Source organism: Serinus canaria, chromosome Z, assembly GCF_022539315.1.
Source record: "Serinus canaria isolate serCan28SL12 chromosome Z, serCan2020, whole genome shotgun sequence".
Taxonomy (NCBI): Eukaryota; Metazoa; Chordata; class Aves; order Passeriformes; family Fringillidae; genus Serinus; species Serinus canaria.
Genome location: NC_066343.1, coordinates 30043829 through 30058929, shown reverse-complemented (window position 1 = coordinate 30058929; position 15101 = coordinate 30043829). Strand labels below are relative to the sequence as shown.

Here is a 15101-nt window from a genome sequence, read left to right as displayed (position 1 = left end):
GTACAGCATTTCAGATCAGTTTCTGAGGCACTCTCAACATAAGAATACAGAAAAAGTTGTGTGCTACAGTTAAGGTGGCAAAACACCTACAACACAAGTGGCTGTTGCCAGTAATATTTCAATTTGCATGATGATGCACAGAAATATGCCCAGTAATAAAAGAAAACCATATACTTCTCAGAGAAAGAACAGGACAAAATTGTGTAAGTGTACATCATACATTTATTACCGAACAACGCTCTCAACTCCAAAATTGGGCACAGGGATTAAAAATAAAAATTCATTGCACTACCTAGTAAAGCATTACTAGTAATTCTCATAAAAAATGTACAAATTTTGTTAAAAATTTATCAAGCCTTCAAATGATTTGGTTACAGATATTTATAATACATTTAAAACTACATGTTAAATGATACAATAGCATATGATTTAAAGAAAACACTTAACAAAATATGATTCCAACAAAAACCATAAGCTTTCATAATAATTAGCAAGTCTGAAACACAAGTAGCAAAATGAGGTAACAATGTACCAAAGGAAAAAAACCACAGCTTTTACAAAGGCCCAAAGATAACTCAGTTGAAACTCTTTTCTAAAATTAAAATTAAAACAGTTGGTATGTCTCATCCCAAGTATGATGCACTGTATTAAGAGCTGTGAAGTCACATTCAGAAGCCTCTACAAAATGTTGTACAACACACGGTCTTACTTCTTTTTCTAAAGAAAGACAAAAAATGAGACACTGGAATTATCTGTAGGCCTTGATATCCACCAAAATGTCAAATTAAATTGACAGTTTATGCAAAAAAGCACAGCAGTGCCAATATGATAAAGCATATTGGAGGTTGGATATTTTTGTTTTTTTGGAGAAAAAAAGAGTCATTGGATGGCAGAAAGACAATGAACATAAAAGAAGTGTTGCTGAATTCAGGTGCTGTCAGGCACCATGGCAGCTGTGCATAATACATGGCAGTAAAGAGCTGAACATAAATCCCCTGCCCTTGACAGCCACCACAGAAGATGTGGTTGTAGCCTGTCTGAGCTTCAAAACATAAGCATGTGTGCTCTTTGTACACACTAACCATGAAAAGCAAGTCCCCATTCATCCAAGCAAACCGGAGAACCATTCCAGGAGAGATGAGCCGTAAGAGTGCAACAATTAATTGCAGGATTTCACCAACTTAGACCCTCCATCTCCTAGATCTCCCATTGTCTCACTGAATTTTAGTGGGGGAAAAGGGACATTTCTCCAGTTCCAGAAAGAGAACTACTTTCCCTCAGATTCAGAAGTATGTGTCTTGCTCACTTGTATCAAGTTTAGAAAAAGTACCCTCTTTCCATGCTTTGAACTGAGTACTAAACACAGAAATGTTAGTCATGTTTAAATCTGTACATGGATTTTTTTTCTTTTGCAGTTATATAAAAGAGGCTAAGTTTTGTAAGACATACGTGGCATATGCTTTTTAAACATGATTTTATTTATTAAAAAAATAAATTTTATTACATGTAATTTAACCTGCTAGGTGCTATTGTGAAAAGCCTATTCTTTAGCTCCACTGGAAGAGAGGAAAAAGAAATTCTAGTATTTTGAAGTGGAAGTAACAGCATTTTTGTTTATTTAGTGTTCCTAAGCAAGGACAGGTACAGAAAGCATCACTGTTTTTGAGAACTATCTGCATACCTAAACAGAGGGAAAAACATCTGAAACAGGGCAAAATTGTGCTTTTATTTAGCTGCACCAAGAGCTGAGACTGGTCTGCAAAATCTTCAAAGAGGAAAACAGCATGGAGAACATCTAAGACTGTTTGAAATTTTAACTGATACTAAAGCATAGCAGCATACAAAAGCATCAGAAATTATAAAGAATGAACTTAAAGCTGAGACTGGCAGCAAGTTGTAGCAATACTGGTAATTGTGCCACTTGTACTGCCGCTGCAACTAAAGAAATGACACTGAATTTATGAGAAGAGTTTCCTTGCAAAAAGTGCATCCTTTTAATAACTGTGGTATGTGCAGACCTAAATATTTTGCTAGAACACATCAGAGATGTTAACAGTGTGAACATTACAAAAAAAGCTCATTTTTTCAACGGCCCAAATAAAACGTTATTCAGAGCACTTGAATAGACATTATCCCCTTTTTTCACAGCACTGTTTGGAAAGTATTCCAGATTACTCCTCTAGTGGAGCGTTCTGGAAACCTGATTGCAAAAACCTAAGGAGTTCCTTCTTCCTATTATACTCATCATGAAGTAAGGAAGGGAAAGAAGCAGCATCAGGGCAACTGAATTCTGCAGGTTATGACCAAAACCTACCTCCACTTGTGACAGGGTGAAGAAATATGAACTTTTACTTCACTGAGAAAACACTAAAAAATGTATTTTATTCATGAAGTTGCAGGAATAAAATTGTAACCTTTTACAAGTTATTTTAGTTACATACCAACTTCCTTGCAGATGACAAAGAACCAAAAGCCAATGTTTATAAGCTATAAGATGATGCCCTTAGCAAGTACAATGGGCAAAAGTTAAGAGCTGTTCCACAAGACCAGGACACCCTCAATGTACTTCCTGCTTCCTTTCATGAAAGAAACACATAACTGGTAAACCCAGCTAGAAAAATTAAAAAGGAAAACAGAAAAACATTGATATATTTCAGCAACTGAAAACATTAATATTGCTAAATGTGGTATTGTGACTCTACAGTGAAAAAATAACTTGTAAATCAGCCATTAAAAAATCCAGACTTTGTAACATACGATAAAACACCCAAGGTTACCCATGTATGAAGAATCAATGCATTCTTTAGTGGTACATACTTAAAGCCTCCAGTGAAGGGGAAGCATAACAGCTGTTTGAATAGTAGTAGGTAGAAAGGTCTTTACACCTGTAAGTACGCTGGGGACAAAATACTAAATGTCTGTAATTGCTGCACCCATCGCATTCAGTGTGCAACTGCAAACACAAGGAAAGGAACCAGTGTACAGTACTAGTACTGTTTAAATAACACACAAGATTATACATTGCAGCATAATTATTACTACACACATACGTTCTCAGTACATGCTGGTATATAGGTTCTCAAAAATACAGGCATACCCAGTCACAAGCACACTTCACTCACCCTCTCTCAGGCAAACATACACACCATTCATCCCCACTCACAGTATCTGAAGGCTCTATATAAGGTAGATTGCTATATTGTTTGGAGCTACCACTTTTTTTTTTCCTTTTTCTTTTATATAAAAGCACATGCTAAAAGATCACATCCACAGTAATCTCGCAGCAATACTTGGAATGATCACACAAAACCCAGGGAATGTTAGTGCACACAAAAAAATTAAGCTAAAAAAAATCTTTGGAGTTCCAATCACACTTGTTAGTATAACAATCCTGTAACTGTGAAGACTAGTTATAAGCTTTATAATTGATTAAGTCACACAGTGCAAAGTAAGGTCCATTGACCCTTTTGTGTAAAGGGTAGGCTGGAAGCCACATGGGTAGGTAAGTTCAACAGAGAGTTCATATATACATGTGACCAGGAACACCCAAACCAGATTTGTGCTCTTAGATTGGTCATTCTGAATCACGATGCACTTCTGAAGCATCAGCTCTACAAATCGGGCAGGTACGATTTGCCTGTAAAACCAGAAAGACAAAAGAGGGTTAACCAGACTGACAAATACATTGTTAAAGTAACATGTATGTGACATTGAGATTTGTGACCATGTAAGAGCAATTCAAGAAAAGACAGAATGCTCTTATGGCTTTTCTTGTTTTGTTATGCTTGAATGGTGTGGTGAGTTTGCAAATTCAAAATTACATTTACCAAAAACAATTATGCCTTTTATCTTTAAAGCCAAAGCAAGACAACAAAAAAGGCTCTAGCTAAGTGATGGTGGTTTCATTACTGCAGATTCACAATATTGTATATTGCAGTCAGATGGATGCAACTAACTACCCGTACTGTATGAGGAAGAGAAAACCACCAAAACAAACTGAGACACCTTGGGCTTAAATAAACATTTTGTGTGAGGATGTCATATTGTCACAAACTGTACTGATCAGGAATGACACCATTATTTGTTTATTAACACCACTTTGTTTATTTGGTTATCATCACAGAAAAACATCATATAGACTTGGTCAAAGCTGAAAGCAAACCGGGGAAAAGGGAGGGGCTTTTAGTAAAGGGGAAGGGGAATAAAAAAAATAAAAGAAAGAAAAGATGACCCAACCAAGCAGATATCCAAGTAACACACACCAGCAAGCCTATATTTAGCTCTTTAGTAAAGCACATATTGAAAATATGTCCTGTGACTCACTTATTTTTCTAGCTTCTTTAAAAAGTAAGACATATAAGAAGTAATATTTCTTATGCTACTGGGAGAGTATTTCTGCCTTCTCATCCCCCTTTTCAAATACTGGCTAATTTCATTTTAGCAAATAATGAGAAAAAGCCCCAGAAAAATAAATAACATCTATGAGTCAATACTTTCCTTGCAAAGGTAAGAGTGATGAGAGCTCTTTCCTGTCACAAATTCTCTATTTCACAGTTACCAAAACTGCAAGACCAACCGCTGTACTCCAAGTTTTCTAAGACAATCAGATTTTTCAATGAAAATACAAGTGAAGAGCAGCCTGTAGAAATGTCTGCCATAATCTACTTGTATTTCTTGTTCATCTCACCTTCTGTACATCTGCTATTTAATCAGCGCTCTTACTGGGTGGTCCTGACTCTTGAGCCTTTCTTTTTTGCTCAAATCCTCTTGGATGGGTAAATTATTTTGTAAAACTGTAGTTTCTATATGTATATACTACATTTCTGTATATATGCATACACATAAACGTACATATGTAACCCACTTTATTTGCCCCAGAAACCAACATTAACAGCAAAGTAGGGAAGGAAAATCTGTTGGTACTCCTTCTTGCTAGGCAAGCTACATAAAACAGCTGAAGCCACCATCATCACCAAGCTCTGTATCATACCTCCTATATTATTTACTTTTTCTCAAGTCTTCTTTAATGTTGTGTAATACTCAAATGCACAGTTACTGTTTTAAGCAAATGGAAAACACAGTAAGTGCTGTCAATGAAAACAATTGTATTCATATTCATTTTCCATTGTGCCAAATATTATGAAGAAACAGTCTTCATCAATTATTAGAATAATATCCTAGGCAGTGATTCCATTCTGCTGGCTTTTTAAGTATCAGAAACACAAAACAAGATGAAATGAAGCATAACAGCAAAATATCCCCACCCTCTCCTACAAAACTACATAATCAATTTAATCTAAGATAGGATTACTTTTTCTTACCTTCAGCCATTTATCAACACACTTGGCATGGAACTCGTGGTTACAGGGTAAGACTCTAAGTAGCTGCCTTGACTCAAAATCACACATGCACACCACACATCTGAAAAAGACAAACAATGAAGTTCAAATGTATCTGCTATGTAAGAACAACAAATGTGCAATTCCATACAAAACCTTAGAGGTATGATTGCAACACAGTAGCTGTTTTACTCCTTCAGTAGCTACAGTGATCTACATCTGACAATGGAAACTGAGAATGACTGTGTGGTTCTATAGGTGTTTTGTTGTTTTTTTTTTTTTTTTTTTTAATTTACTATGCTTTCACATCACGTATCAAATATTCTTGGCTCTTCTGACCTTGCTGTGACTGCAAGTGAAAGAAATGAAAATCAAGCCACCTAAATTATGGATTCCTGAAAGAGACCAATATACTTACAATGTCTGCTCTGACTGGTGATTGTTTGGATTGAACCTGTAGGATGGAAGCTGCTCAATGTCTGCTTTTGTTAATCCCCGTGGTTTGGCTTCTCCCAGACGTTCTGCCAAATTCAGCAGTGCCTGCAAAACATGGAAACCAGACATATAAAAATTCACTGATCAAACAGGCTCTGTTTCCATTAGTGTTGGGCACTACCATCCCATCTCACTACACCAGCTGCTAGCACAAAACACCCTTCTATCAATATATGTTTAGAACAATAGATCTCCCACAAAATACAAGCTCCTTGGAAAGTCTTTCAGAGCTTAACCATCTTTGTAATGATGTAAGATATTTTCTCTGGGATTTCAAAACCCACCTCCCAAGGACCCAACTTCCAATTAGTCCTGTGACCGCATGCACAGCTCAATAAATAATTCACTTCTGAGAGATCACCTCACCCTGCTATGAAATTAACAGTGCTGGTAACCAGAAAGAAATTGTCAACTAATTTCCTTCGTTAGAATATGTGAATTTGGTCTTGTGAGAGAAATCATAAATTTAATGGGACAGTTTATGATTCCCATTCCATGTCTTGGGCCAGCTGAATTAAAATATGGAGATTTTTATCCTCAATCTGGAAAACAAATACATATCATCAAACCTTAGGCGCTTTTTGGCTGCTAACTTTTTTTGTTAATTTTCTGTAAGTCAACGATTGCAACTAAAATCCTTTCTTGTATTAAAATTTGCAATCTGTCACGTATTTAACTCACTCTCCTTCATGAGGGGCATAGGAAACAACATCAGTGTGACAGACAATTAATGCAGAGAAAAGACACTATGAAAGCTGCAAATGGTATTGATTTCTTACACTACTGAACCTAGGGCTCAAGTTCTCAGAAGACATTGCTGCTTCTGAACCACCACAGAAGTTACTGAAGAAGCATTCATTGTTAAACTGAAGATGTGCAACTACACAGATATCTTAATGAGAGCACAGCCAAAGAGACGCAGAAGTCAGGGTTAATTATGACTAACTCAAGAGAAATCAAATGGAATCCATTAGCTTCAGAACCAGCAAAGAAACAACAGTTGGAACAGCCCCATAATTATTTAGAACATTTAAGAGGGTTCTGCATCTCTAGATGTGAATTATCAGCCCCTCCAGAGGACAAGAAGAAAAGGCATTAAGGCAATTTTATAAACATTATGTTTAGATTAATTAAGCCTATGATATTAAAACTATTCTGAAAGTTACACTCATAAAACCAGTAACTTACCCTTTTCTTTTGAAAGTGCTTCACTTCTGTTTGGTATTTAAAATCAATTAAATTTTAAAAGGAGAAGAGTAGCAAGGAGAACATAAAAGGTGAACAATTTAATGATTACTAGCCTGGAAAGGTATGTTCTGGGAAAGAGCAATAGACAAGAAAGAAAGCTAAACACTTCTAATATTCAGTATTCCAAAAAAATCTGAAAGGACCATATTTCGACTCTGTCTTCATAGTCACTACATGTATTTGAAAAGCAAAACCAGGATTAAAAGCAAATAAAATAAAATTTTATCTATTGCTTGAGCTAACACCTTTAAAGGTAGTTGTAGTTCACACACCAACCTCATAGTTTTCTACCTCTCCATCTTCAACATCCAACTCAAAGCTGAAAGCTGGTCCAACTGCCGGTGGCACTGGGAGCATTGATCTACCACGAGAGCAAACAAGGATAAGGTTCAGCATCTTGCTGAAGGAAAGCACAGAAACATCTGGCAGAGGTAAAGTAACCTTTCTGATGCCTCTCAAATCAACTTGTTCTCAGAACTGCCAAAAATGTTATGTTTGAAGTCAAGAACAGACATTTGAAGTGAAAGAGTCACAGAAAAATGCTTTTTTGGTTAACTTTCTGATATTGGGAGTGCTGAGGTTTTTAAAACATGTGTGCTCCACTTGATACTTTTAATAACCAAGCTCAGCTTTATTACAAAAAGTAATCTCTTAATTATCACAAACTATGGAGACCTAAAACTGACAAAAATTGACATTCTGCTTTTAAATATGTTTTATTCCCTTAAGCGGATAAAAGACCATCAAAGAGGAATACTAAGTTTAGATCTCCAACACAAAAATTTTGCAACTTCTGCAAGGCTAAAACACGAAGCAAAATAGGATTTGCTACCAGACAAGCCCATCCTGAAGGCAAGCACAAATTCACTTTCTCATGTATTGTGATGTTGGTAAAAGCAGAATCCCTTCAGAATGAGAGATCAGAAAAATATTTATTTTCTGCTTGTATATTCACTAAGTCTTTTTACCCTCCCCCCCAAGATAGTACAATAGGTCAAAACTTCATCCATAGACTTGGAAATCACAAATTCAAAGCAGTAATAAGTAGAATCAGGAATTACTATGCCACATCATGTCCTCAATGAACAGGCAAGAAGCTATGACACTACTCTCAAACTGCAAGACGAAAAGTTGAACAACTTTGCTGAATCAGATTTCTGGTGCCATTTTCATGCCACGTCTGATGTTGCACAGAGAGAATCTACAGATCTGGTGTCAGTGCTTGACTATTTCCTTGTCAATGTCACCTTTGCCACCAGAAACTTAATATTTGTTTTCCAAACATTTAATTCTTGCATCTAATACAGAACACAGAAGACTAATACATCTCATGTCATAAACCCAAGCTTCTCTTCCAGAGAGTCTACCATAACACACTACAGAAAATTCCTAAATGTTAACTGTCCCACATCTTTTCCAGAAATGGCTACTCAGAGGCAGAACAGAAATGTGACAGCTGTGACAGAGGAGCACTTAAGCCAATAAAGAGTAACACATCACAGAAGTCTCCACTCCTGTGTTTTACAATTAAGAACGAAACCAAATTAATTTATTCTGTAAATGAAGACTCCTACAACTTGATCCTACAATGTAACTATGCCTCTGTAAGAGTATCATAGAACTATGATTTAAAATCTGTGGAAGATTTAACCAAGAGTTCAGAAACAAGAGGCTACTGTGTGTCAAAATACCTACAAAACTACACTGGACAAAAACTGTTCACTTGCATTTTTCCTTGCTTAGTGGTGTTGGTCATTAAAAATAGGCTGAAAAGTTTACACAGAAATGGAAGTTTTCCTCTGAGACAGGTGAAATATGCCTGGTGTCTGGTAGAGTCCAACCATAAAAGGTGCCAAGATGCTGACTTCTTAATAGCCTACATGGAAGCAAATGTACTTTTCACTTACAGCACATAAGGTAATAGGCTGGGATGGTAAGGGTGTGGTGGTATTGGCTGCTGGGATCGGTATCTGCTGCGCCCTGTGAGTCTTCGAGGCATAAAAGGTGGGTAAGGCTGCAAGAAAGAAGAAAATAAGCTTCAACTGAAATTTGCAGAACTGGAACTTGTTTCCAGTTCTGGGCTCCCCAGCACAAGACAGACATGGACATACTGGAGAGAGTCCAACAAAGGGTCACTAAGATTGGACTGGAGCATCTCACGTGTGCAAAAAGGCTGAAACAGCTTGAGCCTGTTCAGCCTGGAGAAGAGAGGGCTCAGGGGGATCCTATCAATGTATATAAATACCTGAAGGGAGGGTACAAAGAAGATGGAGCCAGGCTCTTTTCAGTGGTGCCCAGTGGCAGAACCAGAGACATAGGGCACAGACTGAAATACAGGGGGCTCTGTCTGAACATCAGGAAACACTTTATTCAGAGAGTGACTGAGCACTGGCACAGGTTGCCTAGGGAGACAGTGGAGTCTGCCTTCCTGGAGATACTCAAAAGCTGGCTGGACACAGTCCTGCACACGCAGTTTTAGGTGGCCCTGCTTGATCAGATGACCTCCCTTCCAACCTCATTCAGTTTGCGAGCCCATGATTCTACATTTCTATTCTTAATCAATAATGAAATCATGAAATCCACTTTCAATAAAGCATTGTTTTAAAAAAATTCAGCCTCTCCTAAAATCCAACAGAATCTCAGCCTCAATTTGAAATTACTATTCCCATCTATAATATGCAATCCTACCAATTCATGTGAAAAAGTGGTAACATAAACAGAAATCCCTACAAGTTCTTGTGTGTTTAGTCTACAGTCAGTACAGCTTGGGAAACAGGACATCAATTGCTGAACCTCTTCTACATATAAAAGGCTCAGGCACTATTACGCAGGCCTGAGCATAAGCAGTTGAGTAAAAATTATCTTTAAAAATGAGAATAAAAAAAAAATCTCTTTAAAAAACCTCTAACTTTTAAGCAGTGGTATATATTTATATTTAGGCTTAAAGGCTTGAAGCCTTTCAGGTATATGTAGAAGGTTTAATCAGTACAACTTCTGCAGCTGGACGACACATAAGAGAGACATTCAAGCCCAAAGTTTCAATGCATTCTTTCTATGAATAAATCAGGGCGCTTTTTGTCATCTTTTACTAAAATGTTTTTGTATTGTCTAAAACTAATGTTTTTGAATTTTCTACAAAATTAATGTATCCCTATTAAACTAATATTTGAGGGCCTTAAGACTTTTTTTTTTTTAACAAAGAACAGTCTAAGCCTTTACCAACAGGTTTTTCTTCTTACATGTTTTAAATTTAAAAACACGAGAGCTTAACACTCCCACTGACTAACCTAAAATCCCCTAATTTTACAATAGAAACATTATAATTAGGTAGCCATGGTCATACATAAAATTAACTTATGAATATGAATGCATGAACAATACAAAAGAGCCAGGTTCCTTTTGGTTGGAGTCTCAAACTAGACATATGAAATATTAATGTTACTGCTTTGTGAATTCTACAATCCAAAAACCATAATTAGAAACTGTTGTGTTCAATGAATGAAAAAAGAATCAGAAGTGCATCTATTCCATAGCATTACTTTATAAAAGGCCACATGGTTACTTGTAATATGTCTCTATTCCACTCTTTACTGATAAATAACAGAGCTGAAGCATCAGAGGACAAATGCTATGATCTGCAGAAAATGGTTATTATGTTCCTTATCTACTTCAACAACCAAACTTAAAAATTAAGAAGTCTGACTCCAAGCAAAACATGTATGATTAGACTAATTCATCTAACAAGCATACTGAATAAAATACAAGCAGTTTATAGAAGCTTTCAAGCTTTCAAGATGGACTCCAAAGCGTCTCATAGTGCCCGAAAAACTTCATTGGAAATCTGTACACCTTTAGATTAGGAGTAAGTTGATCACTTTTTGAAATGGTGGACATTTACTTGAACCTTTATGAAAACTGCAAGCAACCATTTGACTAGGTTCTGTGATTTCAAGAAGAGTAATTGAAGACAAGGTATCTGTATACTCTGCAGCTGCAGGGCCTAAAATTTAATTATTATTTAAAATTTAAATAACAATGTGCCCCTAAAACCACTGACAACCTGATGTACATGTCAAACAATAAAAAATTTCAGCTAAACTTGGGATCTAGCTATTTCTCCCAGCATCACGGAAAGGAGAGGGGTATTCTAGGTTTTTTAAAGAAGTGACCTGCACAAAACAATCACAACAACAACAACAAAACCATGACACATCTCAGGACTAGTATAACCACAGACTGAAGTACAAGACAAAGATCCTAGAACTATCACCACTGGACACACCACAGAGGCACATGATTCAACAAAATTCAACAAAGACTTTATCCTGCAGCACTTTTAATTTTATTTTGTGCTGCTGCAGTTGAACTGCCTGCTGATCCCCTGAAAGCTGAGTTAAATCAAGCTTTATAACATGGCAATCTTTATAACATATGGTGTAGTCTAAATTATGGAAGCACTCTACAACTGCTTAAAGAGAACTGTTTATAAAGCATTCTGGCTTTCCTGAGCTGTGGAAACTCAACATATGATGAAGAATTAACTAAAAGTGGTAGCAGTTTTTCTGAACTGTACTAACCAATACCTGCAGTAGAAGTCCTGAACTATGTGACAACATGGAAAGTGTTCTAAGTAAATGCTGCTGCACTCTGCAGATAACGTTACTGGAAATAATTTGCTGGTGTCATTAAACTACTCTTAATTTGATTAACTTAAGCTTAAAGAAAATACCACAATATGCAGCTATTCCAATAATTGAGTATGATTGCAAAAGCATGACTTTTCAACAAAATGCACTACAGAATAAAGATCAAGAATATCAATGCAGTGTGAAAGAGAATGTAGCATAGAAAACAACACTTACTACCCCAAATGACACCTCCTGGTGTAATGGATCATGGGCTAAGAACTGAAGAGGAGCTGAGGGAGGCAACGTTGGTGGATGGGCTGAGGGAGGGTATGTAAAACCTCCTACAGGAAGATGTTCTCCAAGCAATTCTACATCATTTTCTATCCTTTGAAGTGGCTACAAAAAAAAACCAGAGATAGTCTTTGTTGCAGTAACAGAGATGAAATTTTTTTCCCCAATAAAGAATTGCAGTCCCAGCTGTATATTCTGTGCTGCCATGATCAATTTTATAGTAACTCTGTGAGCAATTCCTAGGTCATTAACACTACCCAAAAGAGCAAAGACGACACTACACATTTGCTATAAATTCACCTTTTCCAGCTAGCCATGCTTATAGACCAGGAATTTATGCGATCTAGCAAATATAGGAGTGGCTGTAATTTCCTGTATCTTGCATTTTTCAGGACAAATATTTGTTCTCCTTCTTGCCAGGCTGCTCTCACTGTATAACTATGCGAGAGAAAAAAATAAACAACCATAGACAAGAACTGAAATTGTGCCAGAAAAATTGAAAAGTGGAGGGGAATCATGGTGGTTCCAGTAGATGAAACTGATAATGATATCCAGAAAGCAAGCAGATGCTTTCCTAGGAGGGTCATGCAAGCAGTGCTAACAAGCAGTCGTAAGTTTCAGAAGCATGGGATTCCAGATTGGTTTTGTTGCTAGTCAAATCTATTACATTAGTCAGGTTCAGAAGTGCCCAAGAAACAACCAGGAATTCTCACTGTTTCACAAATACACCATTCTGTTATTGACACTGAATTTCACCGTTTCAAGAAATTCAGCTACAAAAGCCACCTTGTGGAACCAAAGGAATATACTCTTTTTCTCTTATACAGAACAAGATATTCTTAAATCACTACGATGCAAGCTTTTTGGCAAAGCTCAAAGCAGACAGGCAAGCCTAGTTAAAAATCTAAGTAAGCAACTCAAGGTAAAACCTGAGTCCATAAATTTTCTAAAGCTAAGTCTCACAAAGATTTCTACCACAAAGAACCACTTTGTTAGGATGATGGAAACTGTTCTCCCATCACTGTAATGAAATGATCACAATCCTATCCCCACCAGTGACATGGCATGAAGGAGACTCAGCAGTGTTTGCAATAATAAAGCCATAACCTTTTTCTCTCTTATATCTGAAATTACCTATATCTTCCACTCACCGGGGCAAACAAATGGATAAGTACTCAGATAACCACACAGAAAGAGTGGTAGGCCAGAACAGTAAACCTGATTTCCCCCTAAATCCAAAACAGGGTCACGTTTTTCCATGTTTGTATAGTCCATTTCACTAAACCAAATCTGCTTAAGCAACATCAGTAACTTTCGTAAGTTACTGATGTAAAGAAAATGTCCTAGGGAAAGGACTAGTTATTTAAAAATTAATCAAGAAGTAATACAAAAGAAACTAAAATAAAAGCAACATTGTGCTTTTTTTTTCTGCTAAGCTTTTCTCTGAGATGCCTACTAGGCTCACACAACTCCTCTGGATTCTATTCTGCTTCCTGGGAAAGAAATACCTGATGGTGAAGGAAATACCCATCTTTCTGAGAGAGGTAAAAGCGTATGGACAAACAGCACAAGCAATGATGAAACCTGAAGTGAAACACTGAACTTCAGAAGTATTTTTTCATCTTCACACCAAGCGGCTACAATTTGAAAGAAAATCCTTGTTTCCTCAATCAGGTACCAGTGCCCATCCAGCCCACCAGTTCTACTGAGAGTGGGGTAAGAAGCATTACTTACCGACCGTGACTGTTGTGCTTGGAAAGGAACAAATTGTCCTGGAGGAGGTAAGTGAGGAGGGTGGTGTGTAGAGATATGAGAAGGATGCAAAAGGAATGGGTCACTAGAAATGAGGGGTGGAAATGCTGCATATGGGACAGGTAGGTGCTGGACTGAGCACGCCTGAAGCATCTGAAATACAATGAAAACAATACATTTTTGTAGCACAAACATTCCCTACATAATGTTCCATATTCTATGTATTTATTATGGAAAGATATAATTGTAAGCAAAGAGTTCTTTAGCCTTGTTGAAAGTGCCTCCAAAATAAACATAAATAATAACTCATTCAAATACCCAAGGAACAGTGATTACTACAGAACAGGCTCTAGGAAGTAGCATAGTATGACATCTGCTACATGCTCATGAGGTCACCAGAAGACTGGATTTTCAATACTCCAGGATCAGACAGGCTCCTAAGTGATGGACAGATACAGTTATCCCAGTAATTTTATTTTTCCCACATATCATCAAAACAACATACCAAAGCAATGGTCTTGCAAGCACTATAAGCTCTAGAAGCAGATGAGGGACTCAGCTGTCAGACTGTACCTAAAGACCTCTGTTGCTTCACATACTATAAATAATTCAAATAGTCTACTTCATTTTGCACTTTTGGGTGAATCCTATGCTCTAAAAGCAGCTTCCTAGTGACAGATACTACAGAAAATAGCTCTTTTTCTCTCCTCCTTTAAGTACTTGACAAAAAAGCAACTTTCGGCACTAATGTTTGAACAATAAAATGCTCAAAGCACTGTAAGGAAACAGGAATGTACTTTGCGGCATTGCTCAGTTTTACTTTCACCTTTATATACGGAGGAGCAAGGAACCTGTAGTCTCCTTTTTGTTGCACTTTGAAAAGTTATGAGAATGTCAGGCATTTCTTTTACACTTTCAACAATTACAAGAGCATTTAATTAAGATATTCATTATCAAATATTGAAAAGAAAGATTACCCAGTTTTGATCTCTCACCTTTTTTTTTTATTAGTAATGTCACACAGCATACATTTACATATTGACTCTAATAACATAAAATAGTAAAAGGAATTAATTTAAAATTAGATTTCAGTAGTGGAGGTGAAACTATCATCTCAATTTGCTAGGATCATGACCAAATATAAACCTCCAAATGCACCAAAATACTAGTAGATTAATTTGATCCAACTACTATTTTTAATTTAAATGCTGACTATTCTTTTCCCTCATTACTACATCATTTTTCTAACATATAAATACCATAAACAAGTGTTTCTATGCTTATAATACATTTTTATTGTATTTTACTAAATTGAAAACTGTCCTCTGAAATAGCTGAAGAAAAATTT

General features: G+C 36.6%; 1 protein-coding gene across 7 annotated transcripts in view; it reads right to left on the bottom strand.

Moving 5' to 3' along the window:
• Positions 1 to 2357: 2357 nt before the first annotated feature.
• RNF38 (ring finger protein 38) overlaps positions 2358 to 15101 on the bottom strand; it is a 103597-nt gene continuing 90853 nt past the window's right edge. For all 7 annotated transcript variants that reach the window (XM_050986674.1, XM_050986675.1, XM_050986679.1 and 4 more), the window contains 7 exons: positions 13736 to 13906; positions 11945 to 12106; positions 8990 to 9096; positions 7359 to 7443; positions 5758 to 5879; positions 5322 to 5421; positions 2358 to 3637 (listed from right to left, as the gene is read on the bottom strand). In XM_050986674.1, the coding sequence (XP_050842631.1) occupies positions 3575 to 3637; positions 5322 to 5421; positions 5758 to 5879; positions 7359 to 7443; positions 8990 to 9096; positions 11945 to 12106; positions 13736 to 13906 (810 nt within the window). In that variant the 3' untranslated portion in view covers positions 2358 to 3574. The remainder of the gene's footprint in view (positions 3638 to 5321; positions 5422 to 5757; positions 5880 to 7358; positions 7444 to 8989; positions 9097 to 11944; positions 12107 to 13735; positions 13907 to 15101) is intronic.